This window comes from Siphateles boraxobius, unplaced genomic scaffold (genome assembly GCF_051911475.1).
Source record: "Siphateles boraxobius isolate OS27281-9 unplaced genomic scaffold, OSU_SipBor_1 126, whole genome shotgun sequence".
In the NCBI taxonomy this organism is placed as follows: Eukaryota; Metazoa; Chordata; class Actinopteri; order Cypriniformes; family Leuciscidae; genus Siphateles; species Siphateles boraxobius.
Window position 1 is genome coordinate 779263 of NW_027508729.1, and position 27856 is coordinate 807118.

The following is a 27856-nucleotide window of genomic DNA, read 5'->3' on the forward strand; positions in this document are numbered from 1 at the left end:
TTGAATGTTTTCTTTCCAGTTTGAAAGAGGACACGTTACGGAAGCAAAATAGAGAAATATCCCCTCAAAAAAATATACAAATAAACCACAGCCGGGAGTTTTTCTCTAAAGCTGGGAGGAGCAGAGATGGAGAGATGATCCTGATATCAGTCTGTCCTGACAGAGAAACACACACACACACACACACACACACACACACACACACACACACACACACACACACACACACAGGTAAGAAACAGAGTTTAACACAGTCTTAACTTTACACTGATTACAATAGGATTGATTTAGCTGTTTTGTACTATGGAAGAAATGAAGCTGGTTTATTGAGACTGTTTTCTGTCTTTCACACTGACGTCTCTTCTGCTCACAGGTGAGTGAGTGTTTACCGCAGTGCTTCACTAGTTCTAGTGCTCGTAGTGTTAGTGCTGAGCTGAAAGTGTTCAAGCTGAGCATGAACGTTTGTGATGATCCTCAAATCATGTGTTATTGAGGAGATCAGACACACAACTTTACTTAAACAGTCATTTTGCACACAGAACATTTGCGACCGAAAATTATTGTGAGGGCGACTGTGAAAAAAAATTTAGGCAAGTGACCCGATCGAAGCTCACGAATACAATCGTAATCAAAAACCAGAACTCCCAGAATGCAATGCATCTACTGGATTAATGCCTTCAGTTAACAGAGCAAACGTGAAAGTTGTGTGTGACGGACACTTGATTGATTGAGCATTGTGTTTTTTGTAATTATGTTTGTGAAACAGGTCAAACTGCTAATGTTTCTATGCCGGAAAATGCTCAGGCAGTTTCGGCTAGAAGTCGTTCATCCTTGGATGCGGCGCCGCGCACGCTGTTACAAAAAAAAATTCAGGGTCATTAAATTAAATTAAAGGGTCATTTCCGCCCATCTCCTCCGCAGCTGCCCGAAGGGTCATCTCATCTCCGCCATGGCCGCCCAAAGGGTCATCTCCGCCCCGGCCTCGCGAAGGGTCATCTCCGTGGCCGCCCGGAGGGTCATCTACGCCGTGGCCTCCCGAAGGGTCATCTACGCCGTGGCCTCCCGAAGGGTCATCTACGCCGTGGCCGCCCGAAGGGTCATCTTCGCCGTGGCCGCCCGAAGGGTCGTCTCCGTCGTGGCCGCCCGAAGGGTCCTCACCGCCGTGGCCGCCCGAAGGGTCGTCTCCGTCGTGGCCGCCCGAAGGGTCGTCTCCGTCGTGGCCGCCCGAAGGGTCGTCTTCGCAGTGGCCGCCCGAAGAGTCGTCTCCGCCGTGGCCGCCCGAAGGGTCGTCTCTGTCGTGGCCGCCCGAAGGGTCGTCTCCGCCGTGGCCGCCCGAAGGGTCGTCTCCGTCGTGGCCGCCCGAAGGGTCGTCTCCGCCGTGGCCGCCCGAAGGGTCCTCACCGCCGTGGCCGCCCGAAGGGTCGTCTCCGTCGTGGCCGCCCGAAGGGTCGTCTCCGTCGTGGCCGCCCGAAGGGTCGTCTTCGCAGTGGCCGCCCGAAGAGTCGTCTCCGCCGTGGCCGCCCGAAGGGTCGTCTCTGTCGTGGCCGCCCGAAGGGTCATCTCCGTCGTGGCCGCCCGAAGGGTCATCTCCGTCGTGGCCGCCCGAAGGGTCGTCTACGACATGGCCAGCTCCGCCTTGGAGGCTTCCTACTCCGGATAGGCCACGCCCTTATCTGTTCTGTGTATTTGTGATGAACGAATCGGATACAATTGCAAGTAAAACGTTATTTATTTCAGAAGGTCAGACAAGTCACAGAAACACAGGTCGGGGACAAACACTCAGAAGAACTGTGACACAGGGACGTCGATGGGCAGCCGGAGTCTCGTGGAGATGTTGACGGAGTGCTCAAAACAGGAACAAATAAACAATCCAGACCGGGAAACAACGACGAAGATCCACGAAGACTGGAACACACGAGGAGAAGCAGAGAGCCACACAGGAAACAGGACACGACACCGGGGAAGCCACAACGATCTGACAATGTGAGATGGGAATTACTGGGCATATAAAGAAACTGGTAAGGACTTGCAGCTGGTGAACACAATCAAACGGGAATTAGTAACCACGCCCACACAGACACACATACACACACACCACATACCAAAATGAGACAGTGGATTCATGAAACGTGACAGTATTTTAACCGTGTTTCAGTCTGTTCCTTGTCTGTCATTGTCGCTATATGCTTGGCTGTTCCGTTCATGTTTCCTTTGTCAAGTCAAGTCAAGTCAAATATATTTATATAGCGCTTTTCACAATACAGATTGTATCAAAGCTGCTTCACAGTATCAATCAAAACAACTTAACAATGTTTGTTTATTACTGGAAAAAAAAGACATCCAAGTTTGGCAGAGCTAATCAATGGTATGATTGGTTAATTAATTTGAATATCCCCAACTGAGCAAGCCAAAGGCAACAGTGGCAAGGAACCGAAAAACTCCATCCAGTGACCTAATGGTGTCCTAACACCCCATCAAATGACCCAATGGAGAAAAAAAAACCTTGGGAGAACCCAGGCTCAGTCGGGGGCCAGTTCTCCTCTGGCGTTTATGAACTAGAGGTCGAATTTACAGTAACTTTAAGATAAAAATTTATATGAATGCCTGGCTAAATAGATGCGTCTTCAGTCTAGTTTTAAACTGGGAGAGCGAGTCTGAGCTACGAACAATATCAGGAAGGCTATTCCAGAGCTTCGGAGCTAAATGTGAAAATGCTCTGCCTCCTTTGGTGGATCTGGATATCCTAGGAATGACCAGAAGCCTCGAATTTAGTGATCTTAAAGAGCGCGATGGATTGTAAGGCGATAGAAGATCCGTTAAATAGACTGGAGCTAAACCATTTAGAGCTTTGTAAGTCAAAAGCAATATCTTGTATTTAATACGGAACTCTATACGTAACCAATGAAGTGATGATAAAATCGGTGTTATATGATCATATTTTCTTGATCTAGTAAGAACTCTAGCTTTGAATCCCGTCTGTGAATAACCTAGTTCGTTCCTGCTTCAACCAGCCCGTGGCAGCATCAGCTTTAGGAGCTTCACATGTGTATTTTGATGCAAAAGCTAATAAGCAACGATAAAGTAGGAATGATATCAGGGGCATGAGAAGTGGGGGTGCTGCACTGTTTTCACAGGATTGTAAATGTAACGTGAATTTTTGTTAATTTATATTTATTCATTTTTAGCAATTAGTAATTTATTTGTAATAAACACTTTAAGTATTTCTATGTTAAATTATGTTTTTTAATACATACGCGCAGAGTGTGACGTCATATTGTTTGTGGGTAATAAGAATTTCGTCAGGAGCCGCTCAAAAAAATTCAAAAACCGACCACAATCGAAGTCCATTGCCAGTGTTGTGGAAGGTAGGAACTAGGCAGGTTTTTTGTGTTCATTTCTATTTCCTGTCGCTGTGCAGCTCTTTTATAGTGTAAACAGCCCAATAACCCTTTTACGTAAAGGCTTAATGTATGTACCGTAGACCGTGGGCGTGGGAACGTTACATACATTATAATTGAAAGCAGTGTCAATAATGTGATGTGCAGTCAAGTTCGTGTGTGTGTATGAACGAGTTCAAACGAGTGTTCTCATCGATACGCTTGTTGTGAGTTTTGACGAGTTTTATAGACTTTTTCGACCTAAACCCTCTTCCCACGCCCTGAATGACATGCTCTGAAGTTCTGGATTCTGTATGAACTTCAGCTGCTGTATTTCAAAGCAAATGAAGCTGGTTTATTGAGACTGTTTTCTGTCTTTCCCTCAGGAATGGAGAGAATCACACTGACGTCTCTTCTGCTCACAGGTGAGTGAGTGTTTACCGCAGTGCTTCACTAGTTCTAGTGCTCGTAGTGTTAGTGCTGAGCTGAAAGTGTTCAAGCTGAGCATGAACGTTTGTGATGATCCTCAAATCATGTGTTATTGAGGAGATCAGACACACAACTTTACTTAAACAGTCATTTTGCACACAGAACATTTGCGACCAAAAATTATTGTGAGGGCGACTGTGAAAAAATATTTAGGCAAGTGATCCGATCGAAGCTCACGAATACAATCGTAATCAAAAACCACAACTCCCAGAATGCAATGCATCTACTGGATTAATGCCTTCAGTTAACAGAGCAAACGTGAAAGTTGTGTGTGACGGACACTTGATTGATTGAACATTGTGTTTTTTGTAATTATGTTTGTGAAACAGGTCAAACTGCTAATGTTTCTATGCCGGAAAATGCTCAGGCAGTTTCGGCTAGAAGTCGTTCATCCTCGGATGCGGCGCCGCGCACGCTGTTACAAAATAAAAAGCAGTGCACACAGCAATGCGAAATGGGGTCTTGCCGGTCCTGCGCACCCAACGCGTCATTTTTGCCGCTGGCACCTTCGCGCTCGTGCGAACCATAGACATTAAAAGAAACGGACGCGTCAAGTATAAACAAGGCTTTACTCCATGTCAGCACGCGCTCTGATCGGTAAAGGGGCAGAGACTTCTCCCGAATCATCTCCAGCAGTAGCTGAAGCACCACTAACTCCGCCTCCGTTTCCCTCGTAAGCTGATATTAGTATTTAAACATTCTCCATGATAAAAAATGTTTGTAAAAATATATTTTAATAACACGGTTTTGGCGGTTATAGAGTTCTAATGACGGTGTTCAACTATAACCGTCGGTCTCACGGTTATATAATAACCGTCACACCCCTAGTGCTTGTCTTTAGCTGCTCAAATTTCATTGGCCTCTGCCAGCCGCGTTATTCGAGATAGGCGAATGTAGGGTTGGGTGATGTCTACCAATTTGGCATCAGACGATGTCTACAGTGAAACATCGCGATGGACGATGACATCGGGAGCGGGGGTGGGGGGGTAACATTCTTATTTTCCACTAGATATTTTCCTCTACATCTCATCAGCAATTTCAGCACGCTCTGCAGCAGCTGAGCACTGAGGAGCCAATGTACAGTGACGTGACATCACTGCCAGATCCAAACTGTGCTTTCGCGCTGTGGCGAAAATTTATAGAGGTTTTTTAAACGACAAAACAAACTCACTTTCACATATTTGACAATCGGAATAGAAGATAGTTGATGACATGGTAAGAAAGTTTGTTAATATTTATAAATAAAAGCGCTGCATCTGTCATTCAGCGCTATTTTAGCTGGGGTGAATCACATGCCAAGCATGACGCATCACCCTGGAAACCAGGGGGGTTGTGATGTCTGTCAGCCATCGTACCATCGGCCCAACCCTAGGCGAATGTCCTCAAAGTCAGTCTTGGCACCTTGGACAAAGACACCGTATGCCAATTTTTAAGTCAATCAGACGTAGGGTAGCGTAGTTATAGCCATATTTATGTTTTTTTTTCTCAAGTTATAGCGCCACCAAGTGGCCAGTCGCTGCGTTAACTGCAGGATGAGCCCTTACACATGTGAAAATATCTCATTCCATTCACAAGTTATAGCCATTTTAGAAAAAGTGGCTCCTCCCACGTCGGCACTTAGAGACCATGAATCGAAATTTCAACTATTTTTTTTTTTTTAATTATTGACAATAATCAACTAATTGACAATTACAGGACAATTATTAGTGAAAACCTAGGCCTAGATCGCAAAAAATGTTTTTTTTTTTCAAAAAATTCTAATTACCTGAATGAATCAGTCGTTTGAACACATCGGTTGAATGAATGACTCATTCACTCATTAAGACTTTATTGCCGGCTTTAGTTTCATATTTAAAAGCGTAATTTCATTTCATATTTCTTCATTCAAAACCGTAAAGGTAAAAAGTGTCCCAGGAATCAATTATAGGTGGCCGTATATAAATATTGTCCCGAAATGGGAAAGTGTCTGTCATGATCAGAAGGTGAGAGTGAGTCTGAGATCTGTGTGAATGTGTCTCTTCTCAGCCGTGGTCAGTGTGTCTGCAGGAGCTTTGCGTCAGTATCACTTTGTGAATCAGAGCATGAACTGGAACGAGGCTCAGAAACACTGCAGAGAGAAATACACAGATCTGGCCACAATCACCGACACACAAGATCAGAACGACACCGAGCGGGTCATAAAGAGTGTGAACCCTAAAGCTGTACGTGTCTGGATTGGGCTGAGGACAACAAACACATGGATATGGTCTCTGAACGACCCCACGTTCTACACAGCAAACGAGTCCCCGTACAGGAACTGGTCACCAGAACACCCAGAAGGAGATGGAGACTGTGTTTTTATGAAGAAGTTTGATGGAAAATGGCATGATGCAGCCTATAGCTCCACAAGGCCATTCATCTGCTATAATGGTGAGTTCAGCTGTAAGATCACAACACACAGATATGTGCTAAAAGACCATATTGAGTATTTTCATGTACAATAATAAAACACTTTTAGTTTTGAATGATGAAACATAATTGCATTTAGTGGATTTGTCTTTTTGTCCTTATGTTTGTTTCTTTGTGCATAAATATTTTCTTATTTTTTATGCATTTCATTTCTCTAATATTTCACAATTTAATTAATTAATTTTTTTAATTTATTTATTTATTTGAACATGTAAATAAAATTTAAAAATAATCAATCAAAGAAACTAATAAAGAAAACAAAACAAATAAACAACAAAGTAAAACTCCATACTTTCAAAAACTTAAAGACTATTTACATGCACAAAAGGAAGCAGGAAGAAGTAAAACGTATATACTCCAACCCCTTTATGCCATTTCTACCATATTTAACGAAGTAACTATGAAATAATAAGTCTACAGAGATAATAATCTATAATCAATAAAAAAAATATCTTCAAAAGCTCTAATCACATACCAATATTACACATACACGACAATATTTATACATACTACAAATAATTCACCATAAGCACACTTTATTATTAGCACTGTTTCTCTCTATACCTCTGGAATATAGTTTCTTTGAACATCTTTTTAAAATGGAATAAATTTGGACATTGCTTTAATTCATTATTTAGTTTGTTTCACAATTTAACACCACTAACAGATAAACAGTGTCTTTTCCTAGTTGTACGAAAAGTGGGAGTTTTAAACAAATGTCTATTTAATTTAAGACAAGTGTCTTTCTCTTTTAAAGCCAGCAGTAAAACATTCGTCTCTGTAAATGTGACAAAGACTTGGACTGAAGCTCAGAGTTACTGTAGACAGTATCACACAGATCTGGCCAGTGTGAGGAACCAGAGTGAGAATGATAAGATGAAGAACTTCATAGAACACAACGTAACTTCAGCTGATGGAGCCTGGATCGGTCTGAGGAGACTCAACAGCCCGACTAACAGACTCTGGGTTTGGTCAGATAACAGCACCTCCACATTCACACACTGGCACACTGGTGAACCCAACAGCCAGATTAACAGCAATGATATCTGCACCTCCATTGGTATGCCAGAATTCCAAGGACGATGGGTAGATGATCCTTGTACAGGTCCTTATCCCTTTGTGTGTTACGACGGTAAGTAGAAGCTCTCACACACACAGTCATCTGAACAAATGTAACTCTACATGTGAAACAACACAAACTCTAAATCACAGAATGAGTGAACTACAACTTTAACCCAACACTAATCAGTGTTAATTTGTGGAAAAAAATAAAAAAATAAAACGAAAACTAAACGATAACTAAAAAAAACAGTTTCGAATAATGATTAACAAAAACTATGACGACAATCTATTGACATTTTCATTAACGAATAAAAACTAGATGAAAATGTTAAGTAGGGACGATGTGTTCGTGGTAGATGTGTACATTTGCTGATCAACCCGGCGGGACATGAGTTAGCATGAACATGAAGCAAAATCCGGTTTGTTCTCGTTAGTGTTTACTTAATGTGAAGTGCTCTATTCGAGACAATCATTTATAGATTCAAATAAAAGCCTAAACTGAATCTGGAGTAAACCGCTCGATTCATATGGATTAGTTTTATGGCGCAGTAATGACCGTTCTGGATCGTTTACATTTTTGTTACCTGAATTTCCAATGGAGGGACAGAAATATCTCCGGTTTCATTAAAATATCTTAGTTTGCAGGGGTTTGGAACGACACGAGTGCAAGTAAATGGTGACAGAATTTACATTTTTTGGGGAGAAGTACCGTTTAACCAGAGGTGGGTAGTTATGAAGTACATTTAGGCTACTTCGTTACATTTACTTGAGTATTTTTTTGAAAAATTTGTACTTTTAAGAGTAGATTTAAATGTGGGTACTTTTACTTTAACTCGAGAACATTTCTAATGAAAAAACTGTACTTTTACTTCGTTACGTTGGGCGAAGTTCCTCTCGTTACTTTATTTTAATGCAATACCTGTTGTTAAATGCGTAGAATATTTCAAGCTGGCTGTATCTTTTTTCTGGGGCATGAGCGATGCTCAATTCACAAATGAATCACTCTTTTGAGTCGATTCTGTTCAAAGACTTCATCAAACAAGTTGGCAGATCTGTCTAAATTGGTTCGCAAATCAGTTTGAATGATTTGTTTAGTTTCCGTCACGCACTGAATCGTCTGAAGCGGTTTCACACACGGAGTCGTAACAGGAACATTTAATAACACCAAGAGCGTTGGATAAAGTAGCCGTGGACCTACATGCAAGTGAAAGCAAATCTGCAAGTGCATGATATTGTTTGCCAGCGATGAAGATCTTCATTAGTTGAACATCTTCGTATGCTGTCTGTCTGTGAATGAATGATTCCACAGGACGATACATTTGATTTCATTTCATTCAGGTAATACATTTTACAACCAAATAGATTATTACACCACGATAGCACTACTAAAAAATATGACATTACTAGTTTTTAGGACATATACCCTTAATTTATACATTAAATAAGCTACCAATGTTCACAGTTTATGAAATGAACACCCGCCATCCCGCGGTAATGTGTGTGTATTGCGCAGCGTGCAAAATCATCTTAAAAACGAATGTCTTTGCCTGCCTTAGACAGTTAACCAGTTTAAACATGCTTGGAGAAATATACATTTGATTACATTTTGGAAAACAGACGGAAGAAGATCTATCGATGTGCATTTGATCGTTGTTTGTGTTCAGATGTTCAGCTGTCATGAGCGCGGACACACGTGAAGAGTTTTGACTCTTTCTTTTCTGTCAATGGTTTCCTGACTTTAAATGCCTTTGAATGCAAAACTCTGCATATTCACTTTATTTCGACATTGTATAATAATACAAAATGTAGTTGTATAAGTTACTATTATACAAACCAATGGACAGGCAGTGATTTTCGGGCTATACTGTAGATAGCAGAAATAATGCTTGTCTCTTTTGTTTTTGTTGCAAAGATAATTATCTAAATAATCTAAATAATATCATGTTAATATATATATATATATATATATATTAGGGGTGTAACGATACACAAAACTGACGGTTCGGTTTTCCCACGGTTTTGACGTCTCGGTTCGGTTCGGTTTAGAAAGCTAAAAAAAATTAAACAGTGGTTTAATGAAAAAATGGTGTCTTTGTCTTTAAATTAATTCAATTACAATTAAACGTTTTGCAAGGATTAAAAATCTGCTAATGTTGTAAACTATATAGGGAGCCGCACATTACTATAACATTAAGGTTAACAACAGAGCCTAGACTTCTAGCCTAAATTCAGATGCTATTTATTGTTTAGATATAATAATCAACACCCAACACATTGTATGAAAACATGTAAACTGAACATAAGGCAGTTTTTGTATTAACTTTACTCTAATTTGTTATTGAAATACAATAATTTACACAGTTGCTGTCATTTTCATGAAAGACGTACATACAAAGACGATTTTAAACATACATTAAATAATCAAGATATAATTAACAGGTTAAGTAAAATATAATATATAGGATAATATAGTGCATTTATTTAGTGCAAGAGTTCATTTCTCTAGGAACCAACAAGTTGTGGACACTGAATCACTTCCTGCTGAGGTCAATATAATGCTAGTGACAAGCTATGCAGTTTTATTGACGTCTTTCCGCTGCCGAAACACTGATTGAGCGGTTACACGAGTTATGATGCCTTTCAGTAAGTATACTGTATTTTTCAACATAACTTCAGGTGTCCATTCATGTTTATTCTGTAACTGAGGAAGAGATGATCGCGTTTACTCGCGCTCCGCGCTGCCGCTTGAAATGAGGAGCTAGTACAATGATCTCGCCACAGCAAAGAGCTCCAAAACGGCATTTATTGTTTGATTTTTGTGATCAAATAGTCAGAATTTGAAGATTACACCTCGCTTATTATCGAAAGTAACAAAACACAGAGCTTGCTATTTGGTGTTAATGGTGGTTAGGCTAAAAAACTGAATTCGTTGTGTACACATTCCAGGTCCATTGAGCCGGGCTGGGCGGGGCCGGGGTAGCAGGGGGCGGGGCGTGTTCGGTACGCCATGAGAGTATCGCGATTCGAATCGTGGGTTCTGTATCGCGGTTCTTCGGTTCGGTTCGAAAATCGTTACACCCCTAATATATATATATAGTAGGGCTGGGCGATATGGCCTTTTATAAATACCGCGATATTTTTAGGCCATGTCACGATACGCGATATATATCTCGATATTTTGCCTTAGCCTTGAATTAAAACTTTGATGCATACAATCACACCAGTATGATGATTCTATATGTCTACGTTAAAACATTCTTGTTCAAACTGTATAATCCATAAATAATAATCCGGCCGCCAACCACCCATAATCTTTGATTTAGATATCTGCATCTGATCATCACATTACAATTATTCAATTAAGCATGATAATATGGTAACATATCACACAATTAACATTTATTTAAATTAAAAGTCCTTCTTTTGGCAAAATTACATTTTCTTTATAGCCTAAACAGAGGCTTTACTCCCGTTAAACTTATTGTCAATGTTTCATTTTTGAAAACACTCTTATCAGAACAATTTTTTGTACCTTTATAAAGGGCATTTTCCCCCTAATTTTATTTAATGTATGCTCTAAATTTCATTTCAAATTCTTACATTTTATCAATGCATTCAATTAAAATAATAAGACAGGCTGTTACCAATCAAATTAAATAATTTACATTGAAAAATTATAACTGTATTAAATGAGATTATGAGATTGTTTTGAATATTTTTTGAATATACAAATAAGGAATGTTGAAAAGAATGATACTTTGAAACTAAACCGCCAGTAGGAGGCGGCAGGCGGCCGTCTTAATGAGCGAGTCATTGAGTCATTAATGTAAACGATTCGTTCAAACGGCTGATTGATTCAGAATGAGGCGGTTTAATAATGAGCAATTAAATCTTTGACTCAAGCGATTAACTGTTAGTTCAAAACGCTGAATGATTCAGTAATGAATCATGGATGAGTGTTGCTGTGAGACGCGATATGGTTCTGTTGTTTGGAACTATTTTCGCTGCTAAAACAGAACAAAAACAGTCTAAAAATGAAAGTAACTTAATTTTAACTATTTGTTTATTGAACTGTTATGAAATTAATATCTCGGTTTCAATCGTGATGGCATTCAGGAAAACAGCACTCTGGTCGTGTGTAGCCTATATATTGTTTCTTAACTATAATTAATGTTATAAATAACTGCGCGAGACTCAACAGCGCAACTTAGGGCCCTTTCACACCTACCTTGTTTGGTCCGGACTTTCGGACTTTTCAGTTTGGTCCGAATCAAAATTACAGGTGTGAAACCTCTCCCGGACCACGGTCCGCACCAAACAGAGGAAATTTGGTCCGACGAAAAGAGGTAGTCTCAGTCCGGATCAAACTGAATAAAGGTTTGGTTTGTTTCTAGTGTGAAAGCAGTCCGTACATTAGGTACCATGATGGGAGCTCCGTGTCTTTATTACACTCATTTAGCTGTCATCCACCCTCGATTGAATGGAATGTTTTTATTACTCGACCCGCGGATTATGATCCGTGCAGCACTATCGGCAAACTACACAAGCGGGAATCGCGACAGAACTGTCACGGTGGAAAAAGTGTATATGAGCACGTGACTGTCTGTCCGAGTTTTGTCGAGAGGCGGAGGCGGCACGAAATTTGACGGAGGCGGCCGCCTCATAATTGTCTATGCAGGAAAAACCCTGAAGGTAATCATTATGCTTGCGCTTTGATGCTGGACGGGACAAGAGGGGGAAAAAACAAAGGAAAAAAAATGTCCGCGAGTTTCAGGGTATAGTAATTTTCTACATCGCACGGACTACAAGCCGCGATATATCGAGTATATTCGATATATCGCCCAGCCCTAATATATAGGCCTATATGATCCGAAGTAACTAGTAACTTGCTACTTGAGTACTTTTTTCATTCGATACTTTTTTACTCTTACTCAAGTAACTATTAAGATTATTACTTTTACTTTGAGTAAATATTTCTTTAAGTACTTGTACTTTTACTTGAGTACAGTTTTTGGATACTCTACCCACCTCTGCGTTTAACTAAAAGTGTTTAATGTTTTTGTGGTAACGCTTCAGTTTAGGGTCCAATTCTCACTATTAACTAGTTGCTTATTAGCATGCATATTCCTAGGATATTGTCTGTTTATCAGCACATACTAATGCATTATTCTGCATGATCATATTCTGCATCCCTTGATCCACCCAATTCCTAAACTTAACAACTACCTTACTAACTATTAATAAGCAGTAATTAGGAGTTTATTGAAACAAAAGTCGTTAATAGTGAGAATCGAACCTAAACTAAAGCGTTTCGGTTTTTGTTTGTTGGTCTGTTTGTGTTCCAGATAAACTGGTTCTGATCAGACAGAATCTGACGTGGACAGGAGCTCTGAAACACTGCAGAGATGTAGACATGGACCTGGTGTCGGTGGACTCGCAGGAGATCCAGCTTCGGGTGGAGAACGTGATCTCGATGGCCTCCACCGCTCACGTGTGGCTGGGTCTCCGTCACACCTGCGAGCTCGGCCTCTGGTTCTGGGTCAAAGGCCAGACCCTGTGCTATGAGCGGTGGGCTCCGGGTCACGGCACCGGGGACGAGAACTGCACTACGACAGTGAGATCCGGAGCCATTCAGACCAGCAAGCAGAGCTGGATCAGCCTTCCAGAAACTGAGAAAAACAACTTCATCTGCACCAAGTGAGAGAGCGAGTCGAGTAACGGTTTATGAAGAGTCAATCAAGCCCTTTGCAGTCACATTATCTCCATTTAAAGTCTATATATGTCACGGAAAACACACAGGAGGCAGAAAATCCAAGAGCAGTAGTTTTTACTTAAAGGGCAATCCAAACTCGTAGTCATCCAGGCAGGTGTCAAAATCCAATAAGGCAATCCAAAACACAAGACAAAAACAAGAAACAGGCAGATACAGACTAGAAAGTGAGGTGACATAAACCAAGGACTCCGTAACAAACACTAACACAGACAGGGAATATATACACACAGAACTAACAAGGTGATGGGAAACAGCTGAGTGCAATATTCAGATAAGTGACAGAACAGAATGCTGGGAATTGTAGTCTAATGTGAATGACACCGTGAGAACGAGGACCTCTAGTGATAACCCAGGGAAACACAACCAGACACTGTGACAGAACCTCCCCTCTACGGAGCGGCTACCAGACGCTCCATGACAGTACACAAGACAACACAAGAGTCCAAGAGGAAGGTGGAAAATCCAAGGGAGGGATGGGAGGGCCAGGACCATGAAGGGGAACAAGAACAGGGGGTGATGGCTCAGCCGGCGACCAGGGCGAAGCAGACAGTCCATCGGGCGGCCAGGGCGAAGCAGACAGTCCATCGGGCGGCCAGGGCGAAGCAGACTGTCCATCGGGCGGCCAGGGCGAAGCAGACTGTCCATCGGGCGGCCAGGGCGAAGCAGACTGTCCATCGGGCGGCCAGGGCGAAGCAGATACCCCATCGGGCGGCCAGGGCGAAGCAGATACCCCATCGGGCGGCCAGGGCGAAGCAGACGACCCATCGGACGGCCAGGGCGAAGCAGACGACCCATCGGGCGGCCAGGGCGAAGCAGACGACCCATCGGGCGGCCAGGGCGAAGCAGACGACCCATCGGGCGGCCAGGGCGAAGCAGACAGTCCATCGGGCGGCCAGGGCGGCGGTGAAGAACCCTCGGGCGGCCAGGGCGGTGAAGACCCCTCGGGCGGCCAGGGCGGTGAAGACCCCTCGGGCGGCCAGGGCGGTGAAGAACCCTCGGGCTGCCAGGGCGGTGAATAACCCTCGGGCTGCCAGGGCGGTGAAGAACCCCCGGGCGGCCAGGGCGGTGAAGAACCCTCGGGCTGCCAGGGCGGTGAAGAACCCTCGGGCGGCCAGGGCGGTGAAGACCCCTCGGGCGGCCAGGGCGGTGAAGAACCCTCGGGCGGCCAGGGCGGTGAAGAACCCTCGGGCGGCCAGGGCGGTGAAGACCCCTCGGGCGGCCAGGGCGGTGAAGAACCCTCGGGCTGCCAGGGCGTTGAAAAACCCTCGGGCTGCCAGGGCGGTGAAGAACCCCCGGGCGGCCAGGGCGGTGAAGAACCCTCGGGCGGCCAGGGCGGTGAAGAACCCTCGGGCGGCCAGGGCGGTGAAGAACCCTCGGGCGGCCAGGGCGGTGAAGAACCCTCGGGCGGCCAGGGCGGTGAAGAACCCTCGGGCGGCCAGGGCGGTGAAGAACCGTCGGGCGGCCAGGGCGGTGAAGACCCCTCGGGCGGCCAGGGCGGTGAAGAACCCTCGGGCTGCCAGTGCGGTGAAGAACCCTCGGGCGGCCAGGGCGGTGAAGAACCCTCGGGCGGCCAGGGCGGTGAAGAACCCTCGGGTGGCCAGGGCGGTGAAGAACCCTCGGGCGGCCAGGGCGGTGAAGAACCCTCGGGCGGCCAGGGCGGTGAAGACCCCTCGGGCGGCCAGGGCGGTGAAGAACCCTCGGGCTGCCAGGGCGGTGAAGAACCCTCGGGCTGCCAGGGCGGTGAAGAACCCTCGGGCGGCCAGGGCAGTGAAGAACCCTCGGGCGGCCACGGCACAGGAACAGACATCGGCTCAGGAACAGACACCGGCTCAGGAACAGACACCGGCTCAGGAACAGACACCGGCTCAGGAACAGACACCAGAACAGTAACAACCACAAGGACAGACACAAACACAGGAACAGACACTGGCTCCGGCTCAGGAACAGACACTGGCTCCGGCTCAGGAACAGACACTGGCTCCGGCTCAGGAACAGACACTGGCTCCGGCTCAGGAACAGACACTGGCTCCGGCTCAGGAACAGCAGACACGGGCTCTTGCTCAGGAACAGCAGACACGAGCTCTTGCTCAGGAACAGCAGATACGAGCTCCGGCTCAGGAACAGAAACTGGTTCCGGCTCTGGAACCAGGGACACAAAAGGTCTGAAGGGTCCTTCCAGGATCTGTGCCAGACGCTCCAGATAGTTGCTCGGTATTCCCCCGGCTGCGAGAATGGTTATCTCCTGATCTGTCTCTGGCTCTGGAACAGACACTGGCTTCAGCTCTGGAACAGCAGACACCAGCTCCGGCTCAGGAACAGCAGACACCGGCTCCGGCTCAGGAATAGCGGACACCGGCTCAGGAACAGCGGACACTGGCTCAGGCTCTGGAACGGACACTGGCTCCAGCTCTGGAACAGCGAGCACAGGCATGTCTAGGATCCGAATCAGATGCTCCAAATAGTCCACCCGTGCCCTCGCGGCCACGCGAATGGGCATCTCCTGATCCGTCTCTGACCGGGTAGACATAGCGTGGACAGTCTCTGGCTGAGCAGACGTGACGTGAACAGTCTCTGACTGGGCAGACGGAACCTGAACAGTCTCTCGACCACCTCCTCCACTGCGACCTCCACGGGTCCCGCGAAACTTGACCAATCGAGTCCCTTTAAAATATTCCTTTCTCTCCCGCTCGGTGGCTGGGGAAGGGATGTTACGAAACATACCGCTGGATTAGGTGTGACGGAGTCCTTCTGTCACGGAAAACACACAGGAGGCAGAAAATCCAAGAGCAGTAGTTTTTACTTAAAGGGCAATCCAAACTCGTAGTCATCCAGGCAGGTGTCAAAATCCAATAAGGCAATCCAAAACACAAGACAAAAACAAGAAACAGGCAGATACAGACTAGAAAGTGAGGTGACATAAACCAAGGACTCCGTAACAAACACTAACACAGACAGGGAATATATACACACAGAACTAACAAGGTGATGGGAAACAGCTGAGTGCAATATTCAGATAAGTGACAGAACAGAATGCTGGGAATTGTAGTCTAATGTGAATGACACCGTGAGAACGAGGACCTCTAGTGATAACCCAGGGAAACACAACCAGACACTGTGACAATATAACCTTCACTTTTCTGAGATCAATTCATGTGGTGGTGGATACAAACATTTACTGTGTTTTCTTTCATTTCGCTTTATTGTTTTTATTAGTTTAGTCCATATTATCTAGTGCTTACCATAAAATTGCATGTGATTTCCCCTTATTTGTTAGTGGCTTTGGATAAAATCATCTGCATAATGAATAAATCCTTCAAACTAATCCCATTCTTCGGAAGAGATGTTGAACCGAGGCCCTGACTCTCTGTGGTCATTAAAAATCTTAGGAGGTCCTTCGGAAAAAGAGTAGAGGTGTAACCCCGGTGTCCTGGCCAAATTTGCCCAGTGGCCTCTGTCCATCATCCCCCTAATCATCCCTATATACTGATTGGCTCATTGGTCTCCTCTCCACCAATAAGCTGATGTGTGTGTGTGTGTGTGTGTGTGTGTGTGTGTGTGCGTGTGTGGGGGTGTGTTCTGGAGTAATATGGCTGCCGTCGCATCATCCAGGTGCGGATGATGCGCATCATCCGATGCGGATGATGCGCAGATCCCCATCCCCCCTCCATATGTAAAGCGCTTTGAGTGCCGAGAAAAGTGCTATATAAATGCAAATAGATAAATGTAATGATATCATATTGATTAAAATATATTATGGAATATTTGTACTTTTAAAGCACAAGCATTTAAATGAACTGGTGAAGGTTAAAAAATATGTTTACTTAAATAAAATTGTGATCTACAAATGTATACAGTGGCATCAAAAAGTATTTGGACACTTAAGAAATAATAAAAAATGACATGAGAAAAGCTCTAGCATCCACATTTGAGCACAGATGACACTTGGTTTGATATCGTATTTCATCTAGTGCAATGAAATACAGATGTTTTCAAGTGTCTTAATACCTTTTGAGGCTGCTGTACTTCTCTTCTATGTACACATTAATATTGAAATTGAAAGATACAGAACAACTTCCTGAAATCAATCGTGTCTCATGTAATCCATCAATCAGTGTTTCAACCGTGGAAAGACGTCAATAAACAGCTTTAACGTCACGTTTACCTCAGAAAAACCATTCAATGACCATAAACTCGATTGACAGCTAGAAAAATAACTCTAGAGAGGAGCATATAGATAAATATATATACACTATTCATATATTTACTGAATCCATTCTTCAATATTTAACGTTTTTTTAAATGAATAAATCCATCATGAAAACATGCTGCGTATCGGCGTCGACACTACGGGGAACGGCCTCAGTGTGACCGGTGTCTGAAGCATGTGTGAACACACCACACAATCATTGGCAGACGGCAGTCTATGATAAAAAAGTACCAAACCTGATAATTTTTAATTAATCGACATGGAGATTGGAATTGAATCAAATTGTGAAATTTATGTCAATACCCAGCCCTAGTCTGTATTTACATACATTTTGAATGTCAGTGATTTTCTTCTTTGCTGGATTTCTGTACTGGGATTTGTGTCGGTTTGTGATTCATACTCATTTCTTTCTGAGAAAATAAAGCTTTGGAAGAAATTTCATTTGTCATTGATGTCTTTTGTCTGACTTTCATCTTGTGTGAATCTGATTTATTTTGTCGCATGCTTAACATTTATTCTGACATAAAAAGCTGAGTGTTTTTTTAAGATCTTTGAGTTTTGTAGCACAGATGTATGATTTCAGAGATAAACACAAGATGTACAGCTACCCGAGGGAGAATGAATCAGGACGTCCCGTAAAGACTAGATGCGGCTGGAAGGGTCTAAAGCTTGAATGAGCTCACAATGAAGGTGAAAGTCAAGTCATGATGTTCAAAGCAAATACATTTTGGTGAATGTTTACTCTGCTCTTTGCCATATGGGACAGTTTAATATCAGTAAAGTTGAGCTATAGCCTACCATAAAATCAGCCCACAATGCTCGTAGACAAGTGAAATTACTGAAGGAAAGCACAATATACAGTCATTCACTCTTATCTTATGTCTGATATGCTGAAAACTGCTATGTTAATGCTCATCACACACAATCAGGAACTACATTGTGACAAAAAACGCAAATGACATTAAAACTCAGAAATTCAAGGTCAGTAGTATTTTACATCCCTGGATAAATGATGTCTGCCGTTTAACATTTTTTAGCATGAACAGTTGGCAAATAATAAGATGGCTTTTAATTATTGTGTAACGTTGAATGGCTATAATTATTAATTTCTTCCCTAGATATTAAGAAAGAAAAGTAAGAACAATAAAAAATGTGGGATTAGTTTACCATGTCCTTTTGTTTTGTGCAATCCTATTTACTGTATATCTTGGTTGTTTTATACTTTATTGTCAAGGCATTAACAGCAGTTTGGTGCAGTTTTTATATACAGTGCTTTATAAATAAAAGATTGATTTTATGATGATTTATGATCTTCGCTTCACTCTCTGTCCAGTAGGTGGCAGAAATGCCACATTAAATGGATTGCCAAGCCTCATTTAACAAACACCAAGTTTCACCAGTAGCTGCTATTATGGGGGGGGGGGGGGCAGGATTACTATCGATACTGCTTATCGATCCGGTACTTTAATGGTATCCATCTATATCGTCTTAATGCAAGAGTTTGAGTTGCCAAAGACTCTCCAAGGTTCACAGGGATTAGTGAGTCTTGGGGGCAGAAAGCCTTAAAATAATCAAACAACCCCTACATAACCACATGTTGTTTGGCAGGGTTTCTAGAAAAATTCTCCTCGCTCATCAAAAGACAAGCTCCAGCATATTGTGAGACAGTTGTGAGACACGACTTGCATTTCAAAAGGGACCGGATTCTGTGGTCAGATAAAACAAACAAAAAAAGCTTTTTTGGCAGCAAACCCACCAGATGGCTATGGTGCAAAAAGGGGGAAAAAACTGTTTTTCTACTGTCACTCGGTTCCGTCTACATTCTACAGTAGCTGTGAAGTACAACTGTTGCGACAGGAATTTGACGATCCTTTTTTGTTAGCGCTGGTGTATCGCCCCCCCTCACCTAGTGAAAGATTTTATAAGTGAATTTACTGCTTTTATGGGCGAATGTGTAACTAATTACAGCAATATTCTTCTGCTAGGGGATTTTAATATTCATGTGTGCTGTCAGTCAAAGCCTCTAACAATGGAGTTTTTAAATCTCATTGACTCATTTAGCATGGTCCAGCGGGTGAATGATCCCGCACATACTCATGGACATACTTTGGACCTGGTATTCTGTCATGGCATTTCCATTACTGATATTGGGGTTTTTCTCTTCTCCTACAAGATCGCACATTTCATCCATTGCACAATGGACTCCTTCCTTTTCTCCCTGTTTCCATGAGGAATTCACTAACTCCTTTAATGAGGTGTGTCTGTCTCTGTCCCTGGAGTCACTCTTACCTGACTTGGATGCTGAAGAACATCTTAGTCTGTTTAATACTGTATGCTCTGAGGTTTTAAATACCACTGCTCCTTTAAAAGCTAAGAAGTCAAAACCTAAGACTGAACCATGGCTCGATGATACCATCCACTCTCTGAGGCGAGCATGTAGACCAGCAGAACGTAAATGGAAAAGTGATAAGCTACAAGTTTCTTATGAAATGCTGAAAAACTCCCTCATAGCCTTTCAGAAAGCCATATCTGCTAAGTCTACGTATTTTTCTAATTTAATTTTAAGGCTTTAGAATTATAGTTCTAAAGCCTTGTTTTCTGTGTTAAAGTCTGCTCTCAATCCCCCTATAATTGTGATTTCAAATCCTTCAGTATCATTGTGTGAAGGTTTCTCAAGGTTTTTCTGTGAGATCTCCTCTCTAAGACCTCAGTTGCAATCATCTGCTAATGTCTCGCCTGAATTGGGTTGTTCTTCACCCATATGGAGTGTATTTGACCCTGTTTCTCTTCTATCTCTCAGAGAAATTGTTGATCATTTGAAACCTTCCTTGTGCTCTCTTGATGTTCTTGATGTCCCAAACTTTTGATTGGGTGGGAACATGTTTGGTGTCTCTTATGAATAAATTCTTGAGCACAGGGACTATCCCTGATATACTAAAACAAGCTACTGTTACACCTCTGCTCAAGAAACCTTAACCCGATGTTATGGATTTTAATAAATTTCGACCTATTTCGACCCTTCCTTTTATTACAAAAGCATTGGAGAAAATGGTTCTCAATCAACTCCAGTCTTATCTTAGCTCAAATCAAATCCTTGAAACTTTCCAGTCTGGTTTTAAGCCTCTGCACAGCACAGAGTCTGCTCTACTAAGGGTTTCTAATGATATACTGTTAGCGACTGACGCTGTGACTCTGTGATCCTAATACTGTTAGACTTAACCTCGACCTTTGATACAGTTGATCATAAAACTCTGTTATACCGACTAGAATATTATGTGGGCATCCAGGGAACTGTCCTCAGCTGGTTTAGATCTTATCTAACTATTAGAAGTTTCTCTGTTAAACTGGGTAATTTCTCTTCCTTGCCAGCCAAACTCTCCTGTGGAGTGCTGCAAGGGTCTGTTCTCACATCCATTCTTTTTTCCATATATTTACTTCCTCTGGGCTCCATTTTCAGAAAGCATGGTGTATCATTTCACTGCTATGCAGATGATACACACATTTATTTCCCTCTGAAACGCAACAATGATACTGCTCTAAAATCTCTTTTTGCATGCCTAGAAGAAGTAAAAATGTGGTTTTCTCAAAATTTCAAATTTTTAATGAATCCAAAACCGAGGTTATAGTCTTTGGCCCCCATTAAAACTATAATAGCGGTAACAGATCTGAACTATCTTTATCCAACGTCATCTTGCATTAAGAACCTAGTTGTTCTCTGGGATCAGAACCTCAAATTTGAACAACAAATCAATGCGGTAATTAGTTCTTGTTTTTTTCAGTTACGTCTTCTCTCTAAAATTAAATCCTCCCTTTCTAAGAAAAACTTAAGAGATTGCTATCCATGCGCTCATTACATCGTGTTTGGATTACCGCAACTCTCTCTACTATGGCATACCCAAACACTCTATTGCTCGTTTCCAATTAGTACAGAACGCTGCTGCAAAGTTCCTCAAAAGAAAATGCAAATTCGATCATGTTTCTCCCATTTTAAAATCACTGCATTGGCTACCTCTGCATCTTTTCTTTTATTTGTTTTTAAATCCGTAAATAACCTGCCACCAAGCTATTTGTCTGAGCTACTCTGCCCACACAATCCCATATGAAACCTGAGGTCTGGTGATTAGAGACTTCTGTCTGTCCCCAGATCACGGTTAAAGAATAGAGGGGACAGAGCGTTTGCGATTGCAGGCCCTAGGCTGTGGAACAGCCTTCCGGTTTGCATCAGAGCTGCTCAATCTTTAACTGTTTTTAAATCCTCTCTTAGAACCTATTTTTTTCTTTAGCTTTTAATTCATTGTGAGCTTCTGTCATGAATGTGTGGTTTGTCCTTGTTTTTTTTTAATCTTGTGTATTGTTCAGCACTTTGGTCAGGCCTGTTTGCTGTTTTTAAAAGTGCTATATAAATAAATGCAAACTTGAAACTTGATAAAGTCCCCTATGCCTACGGTTAAATATACTGCTGCATCTTTAATGTTGTGGGCCTATTTTTTTGCTGGAGGTCCTGGACATCTTGTTCAGATACATGGTATTATGGATTCTAGCAATTACCAACAGATGAAAAAAATCAAATCCTGATGGCCTCTGTTAGAAATCTTATAATGGACCGTGGTTGGAACTTCTATCAGGACAACGATCCAAGAACAAACATCCAAATCCACACAAAAATGTGTCACTGAGCACAAAATTAAGCTTCTGTCATGACTGTCTCAGTTGCCTGACCTGAACCCTATAGAAAATGAGTGGGCTGAACTGAAGAGAAGAAACACCAACATAAAGCTGGAAATCAGGGATAGGGAGAGGTTCTGTATGGAAGAATGATTGATCTGGAGGGATTCTATGTGGACGAATGGTCTCTGATCTCCAAACTCATCGATGAAGAACTCTGAAGATACCTCTTCGCTCCAGCTCGGCTTGTCTGCTCCGTTTTGGCTCCTTTTCAACCTTTGGCTTCACCGGACACCCTCAGACTTGTGGGCCATCCGCTGCACTCCATCCCTCCACCCCTAGAGCGGGTTCCTCCCCTCCGCATCATCCCTGTCCTCCATCACACTGGCTCCACCTCAGCCTTCGGGTAATCTGGCTCCACCTTCAATGATTCCCGCCATGGCATCCCCTTGGTCTCCAGTAACAGCGATTTCGCTGTGCACCTGTGGATCCATCGGCCTCGTCTCCATCGGTTGCCCCCCAGTTATCGTCAGCCTCGACACCATCATGGCTCCTCCCTCCCTATACTCTGCCGTGAGCTGTAGGGTCTGGGTCTGTGTCATCGTACTGCCTCGATCATTACCACCTGGGTCTCGTCGTCCCACCATCATCATCCCTTTACCTGGTCGTCCTGCCATCACCAGCCCTCATATGTGTCAGCTGTATGTGATTAATTGACCTCCTTAAAGGAGTCATAATGTGCAATTTTCACTTTTCCATGAGAATCAATGTATGTTATGATTGACTAACGATTATACATTGGCCGGGATGCCGATATTCAAAAGTGAAGCGTTTGTTTACCCCAGGGTTCTTAAACTAGCCAACGTGCACGCGCACTCAAATACGAGATTTCAATTTCTCCCCCGACTTGACGTCAAGACGGGGCCGGATATACCATATATGGACACCGCAGAGGAGGCCCGCCCTGCCCCTCTCCCCATCATATTCAGTCAAGAAAGATGCAGAAACGTAGTGCACACGTGAGTTGCTCTGTGGTTGACTGTCATAATCCACATTCTAATGTTTTTTCTTTACCCAAAACTGACCAAACTACAAGGGACAAGTGGATGAAATTTATTTTTAATGACGCTGTTCCAACAACCATCTCAACTTGCTCAACGTTAGGTGTCTGCGCTAAACATTTCACAAAAGAATCTTTTACAAATTTGGGGCAATATCAGGCGAAGTTGGCATCGAAGCAACGTTTGGAAAAAGGTGCCATTCCAGCAATCAGGGACTTGCCTGAATTTGAAACGGTAAGACTGTGTTTTTATTTCTATATATTGTGTAACAAACAGCAGCTAACTACTAATGCGGTTAATGTATGTGATGTAAACACGGGGAATGGACTCTACGAATGCTAGCCACATCTGTCCACTTTGTTTTACACTACAGTAACGTCAGTTACGGTACAGGAGTCCATGCTCAGTGCCTAAAACCGTTTGCTAAATGTAATTCTGAAAACAATATACCACAAAACATTATTAGCCAAACTAATTTAAAATCTGATACATTGTAATTATGAAGTTTTCCCTCAGTGATAAACAGACTAGAAAATGATACAGCTATTATTTAATATAATCGTATATAATATAACAATGACAACATATCATTGTATTGATTTTTTTATATAATAGATAAGGATAGATCAATTTAAAAAACAGTCAAGAATTAATAAACATAAAGAAAAACATAACGTTACATGTCTGCAGATGAAAATTATTAAATATCTAAAAAACCACAACGTCAAAAAAGGCAGAAACAACACATTATAGCAAACGTTAATCTCTATAACCACTGTAAGCTGAAAATAAAGTAGACTACATCTCCGTTAATGTAATCTACATTAAATTAAAGCTAAACTTATGTGGGAGAAAATAGCAAAAAACGTTTTAGCTCGTTACTGATGTTAATGTATGTCTCAGTCAAAAAAATTGTCTTTACCATTCAGAGACATGTTGATGTAGACGTCCTTCAATTGACTGTTGTTCCTCTTCCGTTTCCAGCTCTGGTTCAGAGTCTGGCTCAAACATATACGGTTGAATCCCGTAGGTCGCGGCCAGGTCGGGTTCATTAACAACTTGCGCCATGATCTCTTTTTGGAATGATATGCTGAAGTTACCTGCGGTGTCAAGCCCCCTCCTTCCTGCCACCAATCAACGCGCCCCTCATTTGCATTATTAAAATGACCGTCCACGACAGCCAAAACCTCGCATCAGGTCTCGCGAGACAATAATGCATTCAGAAATAAGGGTCAAACGATCTCTGTGTTTATTTTTTTCCAATTTTTCTTTTTTAGAAGGGCATGAAATGACTATAATAGAGCGTGGGTATCAAAGTTAATACTACATTATGACTCCTTTAAGTTGTTCCTTCACCTGCACTCCTTGTCCGGTATTGTTGATATCTGTACGCTGTTTGACATGTTGGCTGTTTGGATTATTCTAAAAAAACCTTGAGCTATATTCCTCATCTTCATCTTTATTGAACTTAAGCGTTACACTCTACTAATGTCTCCACTGCTAAAAAAAAAAAATGTACAACCACAACAAAATCCTTCTGATTCTTGCACACTTTTCAAAACCTTCTCCTCTCTTCTTAGTCCTCCCCTTCCTCCGTCAAACCAAACCGCTGATGAATTTGCCACATTATTTATAAGCAAAAAAACAACCATCAGCGGCCAATTTCCAACACAACAAATCGAACAGCACATCTTAACAGCGAACACTCACATTCTCTCCTCCTCCTCTCTACTCTTGGAGTCAGAAGTCTCTAAACTCATCCTTTTTCAATCACCCTACTACTGTACCTGTCCGCTTGATCCTATCCAAACTCATCTCCTTCAGGCCATTTCTTCTTCAGTTATACCCGCATTCACTCATATCATCAACACCTCTCTTCACACAGGTAACTTTCCCACAGTATTTAAGTAGGGTCTGATAACCCCACTGCTAAAGAACCCCACTCTAAATCCAGCACTTTTAGAACACTACGGACTGGTATCCCATCTTACATTCATTACTAAGACACTTGAGCGAGTTGTTTTCGACCAAATTTTCTACATGTCTTACACAGAAGAAACTCTTGGACAACAACCAGTCTGGTTTCAAAAGTGTCACTCAACTGAGACAGCCCTGCTCTCAGTTATTGAAGCTCTGAGACTCAAGAGCAGCTTCCAAATCCTCAGTACTTTGACACAATTAACCACCAGATCCTCCTGTCAATCCTCATGATATCTCAGGAGCAGCACTCCAATGGTTCAAGTCTTACCTCTCAGTAGGTCCATCAGGGTGTCGTGGAGGGGTGAGGTGTCTAAGACCCTACATCTAGATACGGGAGTGCCTCAGGGCTCAGTGCTGGGACCACATCTCTTCTCCATCTACATGTCATCAGTAGGATCTGTCATTCAGAAACATGGATTTTCCTATCACTGCTACGCTGATGGCACGCAACCTCATTCCAGCTGGATTATATGACGGTAGATGCTCTCATCTCAGCCTGCCTGATACTTTTCTTACTGGATGGAGGACCACCACCCTCAACTAAACCTCCCAAAGACAGTTTCTGTTTTCAGCCAACTGCTTCTGTTTTCAGCCAACCAATCACTACATCACAACTTCTTAAGTTCATCATCAATAACTCCATCCAGGACAGCCAGGAACCATTGAGTTGAGATTGATGATCAGTTGGACTTCACACAAGACCTTGCTAGAACTGCCGGTCTTTTTTGCCTTATACAACATTAGGAGGATCTCACCCTTCCTATTGGAGCTACACAACTCCTTCTCCAAGCTCTTGTTCTATCCAGACTGGACTATTGTTATGCTCTCTCCTTCCAGTATCACTGCAGCAAGAGTGTCTTTATTGAGCCGAAGAGACACACGTCACTCCTCTCCTCATAAACTTGCACTGGCTTCCAACAGCCGCTCGCCTCAAATTCAAGGCACTGATGTTGTCCTACAGAACAACCACTGGATCTGCACTCCTATACCTAAACTCAATACTTCAGACCGATGTGTCCCCAGAAGCTTGTGTTCTGAGAGTGAACGGCGTCTTGTTGTGCCATCATACCAAAGAGACACAGAATAACTTTCACAGACCTTTACCTGGACTGTTCCCTGCAGGAGGAATGATCTGCCGAACTCAACCTGAGCTGCTGAGTCTTTAGCCATATTCAAGAAAATAATGAAGACGCATCTTTTTCGGCAACACTTACCCAGTAATACTAACACCTTCTATACTATTTCTATTTATAGAAAATAAAATAAAAGCTTTCCACGTGTGCTGTGCTGGACTAACTGGGACTGGTCACAGCACTTGCATATTGTTGTCCTAAGGGTTGGTTTGATTGCTGCTAATGCTATTCCTCTCCTCATGTGTAAGTCGCTTTGGATAAAAGTGTCTCCTAAATGATTAATTGTAAAATGTAATGTAAATGTCAAGTCTTTTTAATAAAAAAAAAATGATCAAAATTTATCGAGTTTATGCTTAAAGCAAGAAGAAATATCTGCCAATGCGTCAATCTTGTTTTCCGTTTGATTTTTATGCCCCCATTGACAGATATTTGTTCTTGTTTTAAGCATAAACTCACTTCATTTTGATCAAAAAGACTGAACATCCTAAATAATTTTGCGTCTCAAGTAAATGGATATTTACTGTACTTTTTAACATCATCTTACTAGAAAGATTTTTCATGTAGCTCACTTAAATATAATCTGACTATAAATGATGTGCTGCAGTCTCAAATTTGCATGTTTGACAAGCTGCACAAAGACACGCTTCACTAAAACTGAATTTTATTGTGACATCATAGCAACAGTGATGCAAATAAAGCAGTTGTTTATTATACCCTTCGTTCTCCAGTCTCCAATATCCTCCATCTTCATCCCAAACACTTACTGTAATGTAAATGTCAAGTCTTTTTAATTAAAAAAACTGATCAAAATTAAGCGAGTTTATGCTTAAAGCAAGAAGAACTATCTGCCAATGCGTCAATCTTGTTTTCCCTTTGATTTTTATTACCCCATTGGCAGATATTTGTTCTTGTTTTAAGCATAAACTCACTTCATTTTGTTTAAAAAGACTGAAAATCTTAAATCATTTTGGGTCTCAAGTAAATGCATATTCACTGTACTTTTAAACGTCATCTTACTGGAAAGATTTTTCATGTAGATCACTGAAATATTATCTGACTATAAATGATGTGCTGCAGTCTCATATTTGCATGTTATAACAAGACGCACAAAGACACGCTTCACTAAAACTGAATTTTACTGTGACATCATAGCAACAGTGATGCAAATAAAGCAGTTGTTTATTATACCCTTCGTTCTCCAGTCTCCAATATTCTCCATCTTCAACCCAAAGACTTTCAGTTTACACTATTACTCTTCAGTTTAAAACTCAACGCCACCAGTGCATGCTCAGCACCATTACCTTCACATTTACTGTCCCTGTTCTCCTCAGCGCTTCCTTTCCATCAACATCAGTATTGTTCAATAAACTGTTTTGGGTTCAATTCTATCATCCTGTCTGAGTCTCCGTAACAGATATTGCATCGCTGCTTTATATTCAAATTGAACTCATTTCATAATTTGTCAGTAATAAAGAGACTTACATTAACATGATTTTGCAAATTACCTGAAAACCGCTCCTGGTTTCCTGGATAGATTGTGGTTTTTTTCCACATCACAACCATCTTGAGGATAAACAGCACACATTCAAATTCTGTCCTGAAGATTTAATCTGAACCGCATGTGAATTTTCCTGTGAGGGACAATGGGACACTCATGACTA

At 42.3% G+C, this 27856-nt stretch overlaps 1 protein-coding gene and 1 long non-coding RNA gene across 2 annotated transcripts; one reads left to right on the forward strand and one right to left on the reverse strand.

The window, feature by feature from the left end:
- Nucleotides 1-17: 17 nt before the first annotated feature.
- Nucleotides 18-27856, reverse strand: LOC143733469 (uncharacterized). Its single transcript, XR_013201405.1, has 4 exons — nucleotides 27701-27856; nucleotides 25331-25459; nucleotides 12796-13045; nucleotides 18-151 (listed from the first exon to the last, which is right to left on the reverse strand). It is a non-coding gene; the product is annotated as an uncharacterized LOC143733469 (long non-coding RNA).
- Nucleotides 3680-16034, forward strand: LOC143733453 (C-type mannose receptor 2-like). Its single transcript, XM_077225133.1, has 4 exons — nucleotides 3680-3802; nucleotides 5892-6275; nucleotides 7072-7446; nucleotides 12722-16034. Exons 1-4 carry the CDS (start codon nucleotides 3766-3768, stop codon nucleotides 13075-13077), a joined length of 1152 nt encoding a protein of 383 aa, XP_077081248.1. The 5' UTR covers nucleotides 3680-3765; the 3' UTR covers nucleotides 13078-16034.